The sequence below is a fragment of the Macrobrachium rosenbergii genome, chromosome 49 (assembly GCF_040412425.1).
Source record: "Macrobrachium rosenbergii isolate ZJJX-2024 chromosome 49, ASM4041242v1, whole genome shotgun sequence".
In the NCBI taxonomy this organism is placed as follows: domain Eukaryota; kingdom Metazoa; phylum Arthropoda; class Malacostraca; order Decapoda; family Palaemonidae; genus Macrobrachium; species Macrobrachium rosenbergii.
The window spans coordinates 5,947,827-5,968,604 of NC_089789.1; the positions used below are offsets into that span (position 1 = coordinate 5,947,827).

General features: G+C 35.2%; 1 protein-coding gene across 1 annotated transcript; it reads left to right on the top strand.

The window, feature by feature from the left end:
- Positions 1–302: 302 nt before the first annotated feature.
- On the top strand, positions 303–19,793 carry LOC136832386 (uncharacterized). The gene is made up of 6 exons (XM_067093294.1): positions 303–1,905; positions 2,203–2,318; positions 2,788–2,919; positions 4,858–5,052; positions 18,054–18,170; positions 19,336–19,793. The coding sequence occupies exons 1-6, from the start codon at positions 303–305 to the stop codon at positions 19,555–19,557; spliced, it is 2,385 nt and encodes a 794-aa protein (XP_066949395.1). The 3' UTR covers positions 19,558–19,793.
- Positions 19,794–20,778: the final 985 nt, after the last annotated feature.

A 20,778-nucleotide genomic window follows, 5' to 3' on the forward strand; every position in this document is an offset into this window, starting at 1 on the left:
AATAGTTATGTTTCAGCCTCAGCTGAGATTTTTTTCATGACTGTCTTGATACTACAGCATTAATTCTCTATTTTGACTATCTATATACTTCCAATTTTGCATAGCTGGTTAGAACTACAAGCCGATTTGAAACCAGATTCCTGACGTGAATGCTTGCTTTGCAATGTCATTTTTATAACGAATTCCTTGAGGTGTCTTTCATTACAGTGACATTGATTTATGTATTAAAATGTTCTTCCATTACAGGTTTTGACTATGGAAAGAAAATGCTCATGCTGACTTGCTGCAGCAGTAAATGGGAGATGGATGTGAAAATTGGAATTGAACTAAGGTACTGGACGTCCATCTGTATTGCAATTGACCTGGATGTGATAAGTTCTGAAGTTGTCCAGGACGGCGATGTCTTAGTAGGTCGCAAAACTGAAAGAGGGTCAAGTCAACTACTAATTCGAGGAGGAGGGCAGCTCTTTATCGGACAAGAACAGGATAACCTTGGTGGAGGCTTCAATGAGTTTCAGAGCCTCCGTGGGTCTATAGCTGATCTAAGGATTTACGGAAAGAAACTGGAGACTGAAAAGATGAGGAGATATACCAGTTGCCAGTCCTTTGGTTCTACTCAGGAACCTTTGCTCGATTTCAGAAACATTTCTACAAAATTTGAAGTTAGTGAAGTTGAAATAGAGGATGTTAATGGGACAGCATTGTGTGTCAAAAAGAAGCAATTTGACTTCATATTTCCAGAATCACGTCTCTTTGATGAAGCCGAACTTCTCTGCCGGACTTTGGGGGGAAGAATGAAAGTTCCTGTAAACAGACATGACAACAAAGAACTTTATGAGCTGGCATCACTGTACTCCAGTTCTTGTGCACATGGCAATGTAGATACATTATGGCTTGGCGTAAGGGGCAATGAAACAGATCAGTCTTTTTACAACACTTTCACCAAGAAGAAGGTCACTTACATAAACTTTGAAAAGAATGGAGGGAGGCCCATAGAAGAGCCAGAAACATGTATTGCTTTCAAGGGAAGTAAGGACATAGTTGAAACAGCTCGTGGAGCATGGCTTTCTAAAGAATGCAATCAAGAACGGTGCGTTGCTTGCCATTTTCCCCGGCTGCCATTTGTCAGAATAAGAGGACTGTGTGGGAAGTCAGAATTTGACAGACATTACTTCATCAGTGATGAGAACAACACTATCAACTTTGTGGGTGCCTATTATTCTCAGATAACAAGACATCCCCCAATGAGGAATGATTCTAAGACAGGCGACTTTGGGTACTGGATGATGAGCAGAATTGACAAGCCGGAAATAAGTGCAAAACTTTACAAAACGTCACCAACCCACTATCCAACAGGTGAGAATACCTGGGAAGTCGAAAATGACTTGTGTGGCAAAAATGTAGTGACTCTTAGAATGACTTCATGCAAGGAACAAGAGTTTTCTTGTAATGATGGCACGTGCATTACTCTGCCGCAGCGCTGCAACATGGAGGCTAATTGTTTGGATGGCTCTGATGAAATAGACTGCAGTTTCCTCGTGCTGCCTCAGGGGTACGACCAGAAGAAGCCTCCTCCACGCCAAAACCAGATGAGCCCTGTCAATGTGTCCATCCATACAGCCATGCTCTCTGTAAGAGCCTTCGACCTCACTGGCTTCAACTTCGTCGTCGAGGTTGAAGTTCGCATATCTTGGCATGACGCGCGTCTCAGCTTCCATCACCTCAATGACGCCGATTTTCTTAACCTCATCCACTTGGATGACGAATCCCAGATGCCATGGATGCCGACAGTGGAATTCTTGGGAGACGCTTTTACCACTAGCGACATCACGGACAGGAGGTCGACTCTCCTTGCGCATCGCGTGACAATGCCCCTGGATGATGATGATGAAAGGCTGTTAGAGGGTGAGTACAAGGGGTAGTTCTGTGCCTATATGTCTGGAGTCTGGTGAATGCGCACTCTACCAATGAAATAATTTTATTTCGTATTTTTCTACACAGTTTAGCTCTACCAGACCAAGGCTCTAGACCTTGTACCAAACAGTCACCAGCTACAGACAGACTTATCAAGATCGAGCAATGAATTAGGGTCAGCTAAAATAAATTTTTGGTAGTGATTTATGGATCATTTATCATCATTCAGAGGTGGAGACTTGAAAAATTGAAGGTTCTGCCACATTCATCCCGTTTTCTTCCCCCCAGACGAGATATTCGAAGGGAAAGACAATCCTCTGGTTCTCCTGAAGAAACTGACGGTGAAGACTTCTTGTCAGTTCGACCTCATCACTTTCCCCTTCGACACTCAGACTTGTCGACTGGTGAGTGCTCGTCACTGACGATTGTTACGCCTCTTCGAGCTGTTATTGCTTTTCAAAGCAAGTTATGAGTGTGTACTACCTTTATGGGAAGGAAACTTGGTAGCATGTATGGTTTATCATTACCTTTCTGCAGTAATGTTATTCTAATTTCTAAGGAAACTGTTGCCTTGAAATGTTCTACACACACACACACACACACACACACACACACATATATATATATATATATATATAATTAGTTGCCTTGAAATGTTCTACACACACACACATATATATAATTATATACTATATATATATATATATATATATATATATATATATATATATATATAAAATATTTATATATATTTAATATATATATATATATATATATATATATATATAATATATATATACACAAATACACACACACACATATATATATGTATATATATATTTATATATTTATAAACCACATGCCATTTCCCAGGGCGTCGTGCTCTCGGGAGTGACCAAGGACTACATATCTCTGGTGGCTGACGGTAAAGGAGTTAGTTACCTGGGCAACCGTAAATTACTGGAGTACTTCCTGGCCGAGGAGAAAATGATTCCCCACGATGAGGTACGTCTAAAAATAATATATACAAAATATTAAAATCATTTAATAAACGTGAAAATAAATAAAAAAATAAAAATATCTTAAAATAGCCTGTTTTTAGTTTTCTGTAAAGGAAAACTATTGTGCCGCCTTTGTCTGTCCGTCGACACTTATTTTGGTCCGCAATTTATTCTGTCCGCCCTCAGATCTTAAAAGAGGGCTGCAAATTGGCATGTTGATCATCCACCCTCCAATCACCAAACATACTAAATTGCAGCTTTTATTTAAGGTTAAAGTTAGCCATAATCTTTCTTCTGGCAACGATATAAGATAATCTACCACCGGGCCGTGGTTAAAGTTTCATGGGCCGCGGCTCATGAAAGATAGATCTACTTTCGGTGGCATTGATTATACGCTGTAGCGGCTGTACAGAAAACTCGATTGCCCGAAGAAACTTCGGCGCATTTTCTACTTGTTAATCTGTCGATGCCGAATTTGTGTTAATCTTTTTCAGTTTAACTTCTACCTTAGTTAACTAATCTGTCATTCCTTAAATTATTGTTAATTATTCTTTTCCTGTTCTTTCGTGGAGTCTTTATTTTGTTTTATGGTTTATTTCTGAAAATTCATAAGTCTATCAGTTATAAAGTCAGTTTGACTTATAATAATAATAATAATAATAATAATAATAATAATAATAATAATAAGAAGAAGAAGAAGAAGAAGAAGAAGAAGAAGAAGAAGAAGAAGAAGAAGAAGAAGAAGAAGAAGAAGAAGAACCAAATTAATGAAGATAAAATGGTTAAAAGAAATTACAGAATATTCTTATATTAGGAAACCGAATAGTTATTGAGACAATTAAAACAAAGTCTTCACTGAATTTCTCGATTTGCAAAATGGATTACAGTAGCATCTACTGGCCGTGGCGTAGCTGGCATTCCATCAGTGGTGGGGCCAAGATATTTTTTGAGGGCAAAGAAAATCACACAAAACTAATGTACCAATTCTGCAATTAGTACAATATACTATTCTCGAGGGTATATATCCAAGTGAATGAAGGAACATAATAATATCAGTAATTAGCAAAACTGTATTCGAAATTATAGAGCTCAATTTTCAATAAATTTCACCTCTCACTATATGCAAATGTATCAAATACTGTAATGGCTAGAGTTTAGCTACGAAGGGAATTTCAACTGGGGCGCCAAGCATCTGACTGGGGACGCCCGGCCGCCCCTGGCCCCCCACTAACGACGCCACTATCTACTGTCTATGATCGTTATTAGTGGTATTTGGCAGTAATATATCAGAATGATAAAAATATTGAAGATAATGATATTTAAGTTCTAATGGTAAAAATTGTCGCTGTTTTTCTTGACTATAATACCTCATATAATATTCAATAATTCATAACACTGATGATTTTGCTGTTAGTTCATCACAACATTAGATCATCACAACAGGACCCAAGGTTGAAATAATAAAATCAGGTAAAAAAATGCTCCTAAGTTTCTTCGGCGTAATCGAGTTTTCTGTACAGCCGCTACAGCATATAATCAAGGCCACCGAAAATAGATCTACCTTTCGGTGGTCTCAGTATAATGCTGTATGAGCCGCGGCCTATGAAACCTAAACCACGGCCCGGTGGTGGCCTATCTTATATCGTTGCCAGAAGCACGATTATGGCTGACTTTAACCTTAAATAAAATATAAACTACCGTGGCTAGAGGGCTGCAATTTGGTAGGTTTGATGACTGAAGGGTGGATGATCAACATACCAATTTGCAGCCCTATAGCCTCAGTAGTTTTTGAGATCTGAGGGCGGACGGACAAAGTCGGCACAATAGTTTCCTTTTATAGAAAACTAAAAAGGATACCTTCACAACAATTGCCATCACAGTTACTGATTGCCTCCATTAACTGCTGTCAGTAACAACGTCAAGACTGTATGGACTGTTTCAGGGGAACTTCAGCGGCCAGGCCGTTGAGTTAACGTTCAAAAACCTCTCGACCTTCTACGTGACTTCGACTTACATCCCAACTTTCATCATCGTCGTCATAGGCTACCTGGTCTTCTTCTTCCCGGTGGAGGATTTCAACGAGAGAGTCATGGTCGCTCTAACGGCTCTCCTCGTCGAGGCTGCGTTCTTCACCCAGGTCTGTAGCTGCCAACTGTTCCCGGTTGGTTCCTAGCGCTCTCTCCACAAACACAGTTCCCCGTAGGAGGGTAGCGCCGTCAGTCACTTCGTACGGTGCATGACTTAAGGTTTTTTTGGCAGCGTGTCTTCGGCCCCTAACTGCAACCCCTTTCGTTTCTTTTACTGTACCTCATTTCATATTCTCTTTCTTCCACCTTACTTTCCACCCTCTCCTAACAATTGATTTACAGTGCAACTGCGAGGTTTTCCTCCTGTCACACCTTTCAAACCTTTTACTGTCAATTTGTGTTTCAGCGCTGAATGATCTTATAGGTCCCAGTGCTTGGTCTTTGGCCTAAATTTTATATTCAATTCAATTTACAAACACAGTTGGCGGGCACACTGCACTATTCGCGTCAGGTGCAGAGCTTTTGAACTTGATGCAGTTTTACTTTACCCTTTCTCTTTCATGCTGTTTTTTACATATTTTTTAAACTGAATTCCCCCTTTTTTATTTACAGTTTTAAAAGTCTTTAGCTTTACTGTTTAATAGTGCATCAGACTTTATTTTAATCCTTGATCATTACCCTTTTCTGCAACAAGAAACCCAAAAAGCTAGAGATGTTTTTAAACTAATTATTAACAAATATTGTCAGTAAATTCCTACTTCACTTTTAACCTTAACCCTTTCATTGTTTTGAACTGAGGCAAACATCCTCCTCCTCCTCTTCTTTTTCTTCTTCTTCTTCTTCTCATTGCTCCGATTATTTCTAGATACTTAGGTGAAACCCATGCTTTATTTATAAAAGATAAAAAAAAAAAAACGTACTGACCGTGAGTTAACAAGAGAAATTTTTCCCAGTTTCGCTAAAGGTCTCTGTAGTTCGTTCAACAAATCCCAAAAATATATAGGTGATGCAAAGAAGGTACTAGAAAATGATGAGGACGACCATACGTAATTACTCCAACTTTTGTTGAACAGAAGATTGAAAACCAAATCGTCCTACATCTTGAAAGCCACATAAGGAGAGTCATCAGTAATCAGTACACACACACAAATTTATATATATATATATATATATATATATATATATATATATATATATATATATATAATATATATATATATATATATATATATATATATATATATATATATATATATATATATATATATATATATATATATATATATATATATATATATATATATATATATATATATATATATATATATATATATATATATAGAATGGATGCACCAGCAGGGAAGCGCCATCTACATATTATCATTAAGGACACCAATGAAGCCAAAACCCGGACCAGCATTTTACACAACTTTATAGAGAGATGTTTCGAGCAGGACTCTCACTCGTTATCAACCTACAAAATTAAAATGACGACATTGCAGTCCCTCGTTTTATGGAGTACCTTAATAGCGAGCACATTAATAGAGAATTTTCTTGTGAAGTCGAAGATAATCATACGCTTGCTTTTCTTATGTCTAAATTTCAATCAGCTACCCCTTTGAAATATAAGATGAATTTGATATTGACGCTAGTAGCCAGAGCACATAAAATTTGTTCCAGCTTTTTGAATTTGCTTGAAGAATTGGAATTTCAAATGTCACTTTTAAAAAACAATGGCCATCCGTTGAATTACGTGAATACATATATTGGTAAACAACTTTCGAAATTATATGTAAACAAACAACCCGAAACTACCGCTAATGTAAAGACCCTGTTATTTATTTACCTTTAACCTTTACTGGAATTCAGTTACGATTTAAAAAAGCAATTAATTTCTATTTTGTCCACTGGTTACCCTCAGCTAGATATCAAAATATGTTTCACTTTGCAAAATAAATTAGATAATTCTTTAAAATTAAAGACCCTATACCAACAAGCCTTCGGCCCAATCTGATCTAAAAATGGCGGCGTAGTGGTCGTGATGCCACTTACGTTAGAAAAACTACCAGATCAGCTTGGATGAGATGGTTTGAACACCCAAGTAAGTCATGTCTTACATGCATTTATCTTTCAAGACCTCCTAGTTACAGTGCAATTAGAGAACACAGCGAAGAGACTGGTTACCCTTTACATATTGATGATTTTTCTGTTTAACCACTGCTCAGTTTGCTGCAGACCTCGACATTTTAGAAGTTCTATACTCCACCAAGACAAAGCCTTCTTTGGCCAGAATGTTTCTGTAACCTCACTTCTGTGCTTTGAGTCTGCGTTTTACTGGCAGTGTATTTGTTGTGCCTTTGTGGCTTCCGTTTTGTGGCTTAATTCTTGTATTTTGCTTTATTTTATTTTATATTTTATTTTATTTTATTTATTTATTTTGATTAGCCATCTTTTAAACGTATTCTTAGTTTTATAGTAATTTTGCTGTATTATTTTGAATTTATTATAAGAATTGTAATGTCGTCATTTTAATTTTGTAAGTTGATAACGAGTGAGAGGACCGCTCGAAACACGTCCCAATAAAGTTGTGTAAAATGCTGTTCCATGTTTTGGCCTTGGTGTACTTACTGATTATATACATACTGTACATACATATATATATATATATATATATATATATATATATATATATATATATATATATATATATATATATATATATACATACATTAATGGGAGAGCGGACACAAAGATTTGTTAAAAAGGGTCAATTTATTCCCGACGTTTCGTAATGGCTTCATTACATTTTCGAGGGCTGTACAAAATAAATAACATAAATTACAAAAAGGCTATAAATTTAAATTTTAAAAAAATTAGGATTGCACAATGGATTACAAATTAAACAAAAAATAAAAAAAATAGAAGGGACAATTAAAAAGGACAACATAAAAAACTAAACAAAATCTCTCTAAAAAAATTATATATACAATATAAAGAAATAATAAAAAGTAAGCAGATCTGGACTAACCTATTCAGTGGCAATGTTAAAACTGAACAGAAAACGAAGGACTAAGAGAGGTACAGCCAGTGTGCCGGCAGAGGTTTGGCTGTTTAACAAGGGGATGAGTCGTTTAATCATTAATGATTCCAAAATGGCCAATTCATGGCTGCTAGAAGCTCGCCCTAACACAGAAAAATCCTTATTTTCAATTGAAGTTTTACACATTCTAGAATGATTTCTGATATTCGAAAACTCTGGGTTTGTAATTTTAAGATACTTCGCACGCTTCTAGACAAGTACTTCTCCCTCAAACCTACAATTTACAGTGTTCCTAAATTGAATTTTTATGCTAAATTTCCGTTTTTATTTGATAATACTTTTAGAAAAAACTTTTCACAACAGATCCAAAGTAAGTTTGGAGCCATTAAGGTCCACCTGATACCTGTCAATCCTCTCACCATCGGGTCTCTATTTAAGTACAAAGATCGTTTATGCCCTTATAATTATGTCCTCCGGGTGTGTGTATAGCTATACGTGTCCTAAATGTAATTTAGGAACTTATATTGGATCGAATGTCAGAAATCATTCTAGAATGTGTAAAACTTCAATTGAAAATAAGGATTTTTCTGTTTTAGGGCCAGCTTCTAGCAGCCATGAATTGGCCATTTTGGAATCATTAATGATTGAACGACTCGTCCCCTTGTTAAACAGCCAAACCTCTGCCGGCACACTGACTGTACCTCGCTTAGTCTTTCGTTTTCTGTTCAGTTTTAACATTGCCATTGAATAGGTTGGTCCAGATCTGCTTACTTTTTATTATTTTTTTATATTGTATATATATATATATATATATATATATATATATATATATATATATATATATATATATATATATATATATATATATATATATATATATATATTTTTTTTAGAGAGGAGATTTTGTTTTGTTTTTATGTTGTCCTTTTAATTGTCCCTTCTATTTTTAATTTTTTTAATTTGTAATCCATTGTGCAATCCTAATTTTTTTAATTTAAATTTATAGCCTTTTGAAATTTATGTTATTTATTTATTTTGTACAGCCCTCGAAAATGTAATGAAGCCATTACGAAACGTCGGGAATAAATTGACCCTTTTAAAAAACAAGTCTTTATGTCCGCCTCTCCGTTGATGTATATCTGGCTGTGGCCGTTGATATATATATATCTATATATATATATATATATATATATATATATATATATATATATATATATATATATATATATATATATATTCATGATATTGCCTTGTAATACGTATATCCTCCTATAATTTTGACATATTTACTTTTTTCATGTGTTATGTTTAATGATAATGGTTGTTGAAGTGTCATATTTAGTTTGGCATCAGATCTCAAAAGAGCTAATGATAACTTGATAGCGTAATTTAGAATTGTTAATACAATTTTAATAGTAACGTAATTTGGAACGAATATCTTTCTTGATAAAAGCGTAGTATGTGAACATGTGTGTGTGTCCACTAGGGCTTGTTTCATTTCAATTGTCATCAGTTGAGATAAGAGCGAGCGCTTTGTTTTGGGTTAGTGATGACAGGTTTGGGATAACAAACGCCGATTCGTCCCATACGGGCTCAAGACGAGTGATTTCACGTTGTTTCATGTTCAAGTCACGTACGCCACTTTGAGAGAAAGAATACGTGTCCTGATCAATTACGTCATGTTTTGTAAGATTGCATTCAAAACGTTTTGCTGGGATGATGTCATTTTCCTTCTAGAAGCTTCTCCATTGTATCTCGCACCCAAAACGCTTTAATGACGTCACCTACCTGCTTCTAGAACTTTTATATCTCGTACCCAAAATGCTTTAATGACATCATGTAATTGTTTCATGTGTTACTGGAATCCTAAAATTTGTTTCATTCTGATTCCTGAGACCAGTCGAATTGATTCTCTCTCTCTCTCTCTCTCTCTCTCGTTCTTAGAAAGAGATTCTTTTAACGTAGTGTTTTGTGGTCACATATAAACATTAACTTTTGAGATCTGAATTTAGCAAAGTTATTTAGTTCGTAACGGCGCCTGGTAAAAAGTGTGTTTTTGTGTAACACAGCTGCAGCAAGTGATTTACAGAGGTTTTCACAATTTTGTGTAAGGTAACGTGAATTTTACTTATTAATACCATGGTATGATAAGTTAGGACATTTTGAACAAGTGAAATCATTATTGATAAATCTTATGTGTATTTTTGTGTGTTTTTCTATTTACAATCTCTTGATATTTTCACATTTTTCATGTTTGTGATGTAACATTTATTTACATAGCATTTTAAAATTTCTTGGTAATTTAACATTGCATACGTAATTTAACATTGCATATTTGATTTTGATATCTCATGTGTTAAGATTTTCTTTTTAATCTTGAGTAATTCTTGATAGTTTAAATTTTGCTTGATTAATTTAAATTCCTGATAAAGTTTTTGTGAATTAGTTTTGTTTCATAATTTAATTCAAGAATTAATTGAGTGTTGTGTTATTTTCAAGTAATAATAAATTTTTCAGATTGTGAATTCTAATTAATTGTGAATTCTTAATATAAACTTTGAATTTAAAAATAAATTTTAGTATTTAACATTTTTAGAAAAAGTGTTTCATTTATTGATCACCAGTGAATAGGATTGATAAAGTGATAAACATGTTTTGTTCTTTTAGTTTTGCTAAAGTGAATTAAGACCAGGGAAACAGTTAGAGTTTTTTGATGGAGTGATGCCCTTTTACTTTAGAATATTTCTAGTTTAATTTTTGATACCTCACACATATTCTGATAGACTTAGTTTGATTTTTCAAGTGATTGATAAATAAGTTTTTCTTAAGGGATCACTGTTACCTTTAGAGTACTCAGTCGTAATAATTAATGTTATGAGAGTTCAGGTATCTGGCTGAAGTGAGGTATATTTTTGAATCTTGAGATTAGTTGTGTAATAACCAGGTACTTGATACGCATCGTGACATTATATTGTTTGGTGCCCAGAGACCCGTAGAACAAAACAAAATATCACTCTGGTTTATGGTTTATACTGGTGGTGTTAGGGATATATTTTGATAGGAGTGACCACATAGTTATTTTTTGCTTTGTATTGTGAATTATTTAGTTGAATAACTTAGAGAAAATGGCTCTGTTCAATGTTCAGAGGTTTTTAGCAACTCCTTCCATCCAAGAGTTATCTGAATCCAACCTGACTAAGGCACAGTGGATCGCTTTAGCAGTAGCATGTGGGGGTAATGTGTCTAGTGGTATGATTAAGGCACAAATCAAATATATTGCAATCCAAGAATTGATGGACTCTGGTAAAGTAGATGAAGAGTTAGGAGAGGCACAGGAATTGTTGAATGCAGCTGAGGCAGAATTTACAGATAAACATGAACAAAAGAAAGAGAAAAGTGATGCAGAAGCAGAGATTAGACGTATAGAAGCAGAAGAAAATTTGATTAAGCTGAAGATACAGGCAGAAAGAGAAAGAGAAGATAGAGAGAAAAGAGAAAGAAAGGAAAGAGAAGAAGAAAAAGCAGCAGAAGAAGAAAGAGAAAGAGCAAAAGAGGAAAGAGAAAGAGCAAGACAAGAAAGGGAGATGGAGTTAATAAAAGCTCGATCCACATTACCTGTAACACCATCTAACCCTACTCAAGGTAATTCAGACCCCGTATTTGATGTAGTAAGAGTGCAGAAATTAATTCCAAAATTTACAGAAGAAGCCCCAGATGAGTTTTTTGATCACTTTGAAAAAGTGGCTTCAAGTATGGGCTGGCCAGAGGATAAATGGTCGGTCTTGTTACAGAGTGTTCTCATTGGTAAAGGAAGAAGTGCCTATTTAGTCTTATCAGCTGATCAGTGTAAAGAGTACAAGGTACTCAAACATAATGTGCTACAAGTTTACCAGATGACCCCTGAATATTATAATGAAAGACTCAGATCTTTGAGAAAGGATGACAAGATAACTTTCTTGGATTATGCCTACAAAGTAAGAAGATGTTTTAAACGATGGTTGGAGGCTGCTAAAGTTAAATCTATGGACGAACTTGAGGAGCTAGTAGTCCTAGAACAATATCTTAGAGGAATTCCTGAACACATAAGAGCCTATTTAAGAGAGAGAGAGGTTAAGAAACTTGGCAAAGCTGCTACATTGAGCGAAGATCTTAACATAATTTCTAGCAAAAGAGATTATAATGTCAAGTACCAGAACCAACAACGCACAGGTTTCAGGTCTCATCCAAATTTCAGGAACATTACAACTGGAAATCCTTCTAGTGGCTATGCCAATACAAAGTCAGGTAACACCTCTCAACAATTAAATGTTAAATCCTCATCATCCAGTCTGTTCTCAAGACAGATACAGAAGACTAATGTTGTCTGCTACAAGTGTGGAAGAGTAGGACACTACAGTCGAGATTGTTATCAGACACAACAGCAGACCAAACCAGTTGGTCAAGTGGTTAAAGGTAACCAGGTGAAGCAAACTACGAAGAGCAGTGTGGGAATGACTGAGACTAAACAAGCAGTGTTTAGCAACCAGTGGAAATGTAACTTCAAGCAGTGAGTGGCTGAGCAGCTTGGAGCTTTTAAGCCATATATCTATGAAGGTACGCTGACAACTCAAGGAGGAAGTGTGCAGGTACCAGTCAAGGTATTACGTGATACGGGGAGTAACCATAGTGTGGTAGTTCGTGGTGCTCACCCACAGCTGGAGAAGAATCTCACCGGAGATTCAGTTATTTTGAAGGGTATAGGAGGAGAAGAGGTAACTCCTATATGCCACTTGCATTTGTCCTGTGAATTGGTGACAGGAAATGTTGATTTTGCTGTAAAGGACTCACTAGCTGTTGAAGGTGTACATGTTTTACTGGGTAATGAAGTTGGTGGTGTACCATTTGTTCTTTGTCCTATAGTGACAGACAAACCGTTAAGGGTTAGTCCTACGGTAGATCTAGAGAAGAAAAACCCCCACCTGTTTCCAAGTTGTGTAACTACCAGGAGTATGAAGCGAACTATGTCTGCAATTGAAAATACTGAGGATTTACCTGCACCAGAAGAATCAAGTGACGGATCTTTAAAATTAGAAGAGCTGTTCCAGGAAAGTGAAGTTTCCCCTAGTGGTAGTGATGAAGAGATTTCCCAAGAAGAAGATCCTGTTGTTATTGAAGAGACTCCGAGTAGTCAAAGTGTTCCTGAAGATAGTAGTGAAACTACAGAAGCAGAGTTAGCAGATATGGAGAGTTCAGCCCTTGAAGTTGGTCAAGTGACTAGAGAGAAGCCAATGAAACTGCAGAAGAGGGATACAACGTTGGCTGATTTGTTCTTCAGAGCTGTTGATCAAGAAGAGATGCAACAAACCTCCACCTGTTATTATCTAAAGGAAGGATTACTAATGAGGAAGCATCGACCTGCAGATATACCAGGAAATGCTGAATGGGGCGAATATCATTAAATTTTGATTCCATATCCATTGAGGAAACAAGATGTAGCAGCAGCGCACGAATCTGGACATATGGGAATCAGGAAGACTGTTGAGAAGATTATGAAGTATTTTTTCTGGCCTGGACTTCACAAGGATGTTAGCAGATTTTGCAGAATGTGTCACACGTGCCAGATAGCTGGAAAACCGAATGAAACCATTCATAAAGCACCCCTACATCCCATAGAAGTTAGAGGAGAACCCTTTAGCAAGGTAATTATAGATGTGGTTGGGCCACTTCCGAAAACAAAGAAAGGAAATGAATATCTATTAACATTAATGTGTCCAGTGACTAGGTATCCTGAGGCGATTCCTGTAAGAAGTATAAGTGCAAAGGTAATTGCTGAGAAGTTGGTGGAGGTTTTTCTCCAAGTTTGGAATACCAGAAATTGTGCAAATTGAGAGGAACGAACTTTACTTCAAAATTATTCCAGGATGTGACGAACTTGTTAGGAGTAAAACAACAGTTATCAACTGCTTACCATCCAGAGACTCAAGGAGCCTTGGAAAGGTTCCACCAGACATTGAAAAGTATGTTAACTAAGTATTGTAATGAATCAGGAAGAGAATGGGATGCTGGTTTACCTTTAATGTTATTTGAAGTTAGGAATGCTTATCAAGAAAGCATGGAATGTTCACCAAATGAAATGATTTTTGGTCGAGACATTAGAGGTCCATTGAAGACTCTTGCAGAGAATTGGGAAGAAAATCAAGAGGAAATCCAAGGAGAATATGTGAAGAACTTGAGGAAAACGTTAAGAGAAATGAGAAAATTCTCTTTAGAAAATTTGAAAATAAGTCAAGAGAAAATGAAAAGAAAATATGATGCTAAAACTAAGCTAAGAAATTTTAATATTGGACAGCAAGTTCTAGTGTTCTTACCAGTGAAAAGATTTCCCCTTACCAATAAGTTTCAAGGTCCTTATAGGATAATAGAGAAGTTAAGTGATCGAACTTATTTGATTGAAACACCAGGAAGAAGAAAACGACAGAGAAAGATACATGTGAATCTTTTGAAACCTTACTTCTCAGAGACTGAAACTGAAACAGTGTCAATAACACAGACAACTTCATCTACAGAGGACGATGACGGCTACGAATTGGGAGCTGAAAACAAGATGAACAATTCTTCAATATTAGAAAATTTGGAAGATAAACTAAAACATCTGAGTGTTGAGCAAGGTAGTGAATTAAGTGAAGTAATTCAAAGTTTCCCTGAAATTTTTGCAGATGTACCTAGGCGTACCAATTTGACAAAGCATGAGATAAAGATCAGAGAAGATGGAAAACCTTTTAAAATGAGAGCTTATCGCTTATCACCTTTTCATCGAGATGTTTTGAAGAAAGAAGTTGAATATTTGTTGCAGCATGAATTAGCAGAACCCAGTTCAAGTCATTATAGTTCTCCTTGTGTGTTAGTGAAGAAACCAGATGGCTCATTTAGGATGTGTACTGATTATAGGAAACTGAATTCCATCAGTGTGGCTGACAATCATCCCTTGCCTCTTATTGATCAATTACTTGATAATATTGGGCAAGCCAAATTTGTTTCAAGATAGACTTGTTGAAAGGATATTATCAAATTCCCTTAGATGAGAATGCTAAGTTGCTGTCAGCTTTCATTACTCCTTTTGGACTGTATCAATACACTGTTTTGCCGTTTGGTCTGATGAATGCACCTGCAACATTCCAGCGAGTGATGGATCAACTACTAGGATCAATAGAAGGAGTAGGTGTATACCTTGATGACATTGTGATTTATTCTAATACATGGGAAGAACATCTGAAAATATTAAGGAAAGTGTTCAAGAAACTTCGGGAAGCAGGACTAACAATCAACTTACAAAAAACTGAGTTTGGAAAGGCAACTGTACAGTATCTAGGATTTGAAGTTGGAAAAGGCCTTCTCGCTCCTATTGATGCTAATGTAGAAGGTATCCGTAAGGCTACCCCTCCTGCTGCAAGGAAACAGCTACGAAGATTTTTGGGCATGGCTGGATTTTATCGCCGATTCTGTCCAAATTTCTCAGCCGTAGTAGCTCCCTTAACTGACTTAACCAGTCCTAAAAGAAAGTTTGATTGGACTCCAGAATGTCAAGAATCATTTGAGAAGGTTAAAGCCATATTAACTTCAAGACCAGTGCTTCAAGCTCCAGACTTCAATAAAAAGTTAAGTGATACAAGTTGATGCATCCGACTGTGGAATTGGAGCTGTTCTACTTCAAGAAGATGAAAACAAAATCTTCCATCCAGTATGTTTCATGTCTTCAAAGTTGAAAAAGCATCAGAAAACTTACTCAACAATCGAAAAAGAAACATTAGCATTAATCACAGCATTGAAAAAGTTTGAAGTGTATGTGAACCAACCTAGGAATGAAGAAATTTTAGTGTTGTCAGATCACAACCCAATCTCATTCATCAATAAGATGAAAAATAATAATATGAGACTGACCAGGTGGTCTTTATGCCTACAACCGTATAATGTGTTAAACATATTTCAGGAAAAGATAATGTCATAGCAGATTATTTATCCCGTAGTGAATCGTTGGATTCAAACCCGGGATAAGTAATCTTCTGGGGGGAGGAATTTCATGATATTGCCTTGTAATACGTATATCCTCCTATAATTTTGACATATTTACTTTTTTCATGCGTTATGTTTAATGATAATGGTTGTTGAAGTGTCATATTTAGTTTGGCATCAGATCTCAAAAGAGCTAATGATAACTTGATAGCGTAATTTAGAATTGTTAATACAATTTTAATAGTAATGTAATTTGGAACGAATATCTTTCTTGATAAAAGCTTAGTATGTGAACACGTGTGTGTGTCCACTAGGGCTTGTTTCATTTCAATTGTCATCAGTTGAGATAAGAGCGAGCGCTTTGTTTTGGGTTAGTGATGACAGGTTTGGGATAACAAACGCCGATTCGTCCCATACGGGCTCAAGACGAGTGATTTCACGTTGTTTCATGTTCAAGTCACGTACGCCACTTTGAGAAAAAGAATACGTGTCCTGATCAATTACGTCATGTTTTGTAAGATTGCATTCAAAACGTTTTGCTGGGATGATGTCATTTTCCTTCTAGAAGCTTCTCCATTGTATCTCGCACCCAAAACGCTTTAATGACGTCACCTCCCTGCTTCTAGAACTTTTATATCTCGTACCCAAAATGCTTTAATGACATCATGTAATTGTTTCACGTGTTACTGGAATCCTAAAATTTGTTTCATTCTGATTCCTGAGACCAGTCGAATTGGTTCTCTCTCTCTCGCTCTCTCTCTCTCTCTCTCTCTCTCTCTCTCTCTCTCTCTCTCTCTCTCTCTCTCGTTCTTAGAAAGAGATTCTTTTAACGTAGTGTTTTGTGGTCACATATTAACATTAACTTTTGAGATCTGAATTTAGCAAAGTTATTTAGTTCGTAACGGCGCCTGGTAAAAAGTGTGTTTTTGTGTAACGCAGCTGCAGCAAGTGATTTACAGAGGTTTTCACATTTTTGTGTAAGGCAACGTGAATTTTACTTATTAATACCATGGTATGATAAGTTAGGACATTTTGAACAAGTGAAATCATTATTGATAAATCTTATGTGTATTTTTGTGTGTTTTTCTATTTACAATCTCTTTATATTTTCACATTTTTTATGTTTGTGATGTAACATTTATTTACATAGCATTTTAAATATTTCTTGGTAATTTAACATTGCATACGTAATTTAACATTGGATATTTGATTTTGAAATCTCATGTGTTAAGATTTTCTTTTTTAATCTTGAGTAATTCTTGATAGTTTAAATTTTGCTTGATTAATTTAAATTCCTGATAAAGTTTTTGTGAATTAGTTTTGTTTCATAATTCAATTCAAGAATTAATTGAGTGTTGTGTTATTTTCAAGTAATAATAAATTTATCAGATTGTGAATTCTAATTAATTGTGAATTCTAAACATAAACTTTGAATTTAAAAATAAATTTTAGTATTTAACATTTTTAGAAAAAGTGTTTCATTTATTGATCACCAGTGAATAGGATTGATAAAGTGATAAACATGTTTTGTTTTTTTTAGTTTTGCTAAAGTGAATTAAGACCAGGGAAACAGTTAGAGTTTTTTGATGGAGTGATGCCCTTTTACTCTAGAATATTTCTAGTTTAATTTTTGATACCTCACACATATTCTGAAAGACTTAGTTTAAATTTTCAAGTGATTGATAAATAAGTTTTTCTTAAGGGATCACTGTTACCTTTAGAGTACTCAGTCGTAATAATTAATGTTATGAGAGTTCAGGTATCTGGCTGAAGTGAGGTATATTTTGAATCTTGAGATTAGTTGTGTAATAACCAGGTACTTGATACTTGTGACAATATATATATATATATATATATATATATATATATATATATATATATGCATATATATATATATATATATATATATATATATATATATACATATATATATATATATATATATATATATATATATATATATATATATATATATAATGTGCGTGTGTATCTAATAAAAGCAATCCGTCGATTCTACACACGCACACACGTCTCTGAAACAGAATAATTTCTTTTTATTTTTATTTCTTTACTCCGTTCCAGATGAGTTCATCGATTCCCCAAACGGCTTATTTGAAACTGGTCGACATCTGGTTCGTTTACTGCATCATAAGCCTCTTTCTGGTCGTAGTCACAGTCGTGTTCATCAACTGGTGCAAGGTAAGAGGGGTTACGAAGTCTGATTACCAACAGGAACTAGAATTTCCTTGTGTAGGTAGACCTATCATGGTGCTACTTTGGCTTTTTTTTTTATCTAAGCGTCACCTACTCCGAGGTGCTAGTACTAAACATGGCGGAAGCTCCCTGGGACGCCGTGTTTAGCACTAGCCCCTCGGGATCAAAGTATTATATGAACCAATTTCTATACTGTGTGGTCGATAAATTATATTAATATACATCTTCGTGCGGCCGTTTGCTTTACATTTACGTTACGGTGCTTAGTACTAGCACCACGGAGTAGGTGGCGGGTAGGTAACAAGCCAAAATAGCACCCCTATCATGCCTTTCCTGAATGAAAAACCTTCTGTTTATGTTTGTAGGAGGTTCTGTGTAAAATAATAATATAATAATAATAATAATGCAAAATTTCCGTGTGCTTTTGGAGGTTTATTGACTGCAAGAAAATGAAGGGCATAGTTAATACACACACACGTATATATATATATATATATATATATATATATATATATATATATATATATATATATATATATATAAAAAAAAAAAGAGACTGCTTGAAACTTTACGTTAACATTGGAGCATAAAGTTGTCCACCCAATGACGAGAGGAAAACATTTTCTAATAACGGTCAAGCATAGAAAACGCAGTCTTTAAATATTGTACCGGACACTAGACTGGAAAACATTTTCTAATAACGGTCAAGCATAGAAAACGCAGTCTTTAAATATTGTACCGGACACTAGACTAAAAAGTTTTCACGTGTCTGAAGTTCATAGATTTTTCTCCCATCTAACTCTAACACTTTGGTTCCGGGACATTTGTATGAATGCATAATATTATCAGCCTCCTTTAAAAAATGAGCTTAACTGAATACTCAATCATATCCAAAGTGATGCGAAGAGGAAGCTAATCATTCTCATTGGCTGATAGGCCTAGATTAAAAGCCTTATTTTATTCCTCCTGAAATTGTAAAAAAAACATGTAAATAATCCTAAAATATATAAAAAAAACCTCCATACGTTTAAGTTTATACCGGAGGAAATAGGACAGATAAAACACTATAGACTCTTGTTAGTGGTGGTAACTCCTAGTCCTGAAATATTCTACAAGTAGGCCTATAAGTTCTGATTTGATCTCATTTCAGAAAAGCGCTCCTGGATGTCTTCTGGGGGTTGGAAAGTACAGCACCAGATCGGAGGCTCGTCTGACCAGCAGAAGGACTGCCCTGGCAGCCAGGCTCAACACTTTGTGCAGGGTGGTGTGCCCTATCCTCACAGCCCTGTTCTTCGTCTTCTATCTGACCATGGCCGCTCTCATAGATATACCGAAGCTGCCAATTGACATAAAGGCCATTCAGTTCACCTGAGGGCCATCACTGAAAGCTGTTCATTGAAATTTGTTCCTAAATGTACGAGCACAGTATTCTTGTATGGATTGATGTAATAGGAGACGCCCTATTTTCAAGTTTTCTTTCTTTATCAGAATGATTAAAGATGCATAGACCTACAGTACACTCGACAAGGGAACTTTAATTTCAAATATACTTTCTGAGAAAGAGATGGAGTGGAAAATATACAAAAGAATTCAGATTTTGATAATTTTCGTGCTAGCGACTGTGTGATGAGATTATCTGATATTTTTCTTTATCTTATGTGACCTGATTTTTTCTTAAAAGGGACATTTATATATATATATATATATATATTTTTATATATGTAATATATACATTTCATATATATATATATATATATATATATATATATATATATATATATATATATATATATATATATATATATATATATATATATATATATATATATATATATATATATATATATATAAGAATCAATCCAAAACATTTTAATTAACTTCATTGGGTATCGTAGCAGTCGGAGAAGACGACAGAAGTTACCAGCTAATGAAATGGCAAAATTAAGCAAAATATCAGTACTATTCCAATAAAATGGGGACAGCTTTGTTTTCGTGGCACGAAAAAGCGGGACAAACGTGAAAAAAGCGGGACAAAACTCACGAGTAAAAAAAAGCGGGCCATTTTGCTAACTTTAAAAAAAGCGGGACAGACGTTGAAAAAGCGGGACTCTGATCACATTATCTTATTCACAAAAGCTATACATTTATTAAAGTAAAGCCTAGAAATTCAAGTCCTAACCGTTAATGGGATATGTTATGAGATAACTTATGTAGAATAATGATTATACTTGATTCTTCAGCCTCTTTTTTTTTTTTTTTTTTTTTTGTGGCGAGAATGGTAATTTAGTCACTAAAACTACCAGTATACAAAGAGGGTTTCCCCTCTGCTGACATATCAAAGTATTAGGATCATCTTAAAATTAAAACTTCACGGTGTAGTTTTGAATATGCAAACACCGTATTTCGTTTGAAATTCTGTGCAAACATCGTCACGCCCAAGTTTTAACGTCTCTAATGAATTTTGTAGACTTGGAATTAGAATAAAACCTGAAACTTATAAAGGATCTTTGGTTTTCTTCAGAAATCTACCAAAGCAATTATTACTTTTATGAATATATTTCATTATCATAGCTAACTTAGCACGTGGCAAGGA

Coding starts and splice junctions, on each gene's coding strand:
- LOC136832386 (XM_067093294.1), top strand. CDS start 303: ATGGATGTGAAAATTGGAATTGAACTAAGGTACTGGACGTCCATCTGT. Junction 2,319..2,787: donor ACACTCAGACTTGTCGACTG/GTGAGTGCTCGT, acceptor GCCATTTCCCAG/GGCGTCGTGCTCTCGGGAGT. Junction 2,920..4,857: donor AAATGATTCCCCACGATGAG/GTACGTCTAAAA, acceptor GGACTGTTTCAG/GGGAACTTCAGCGGCCAGGC.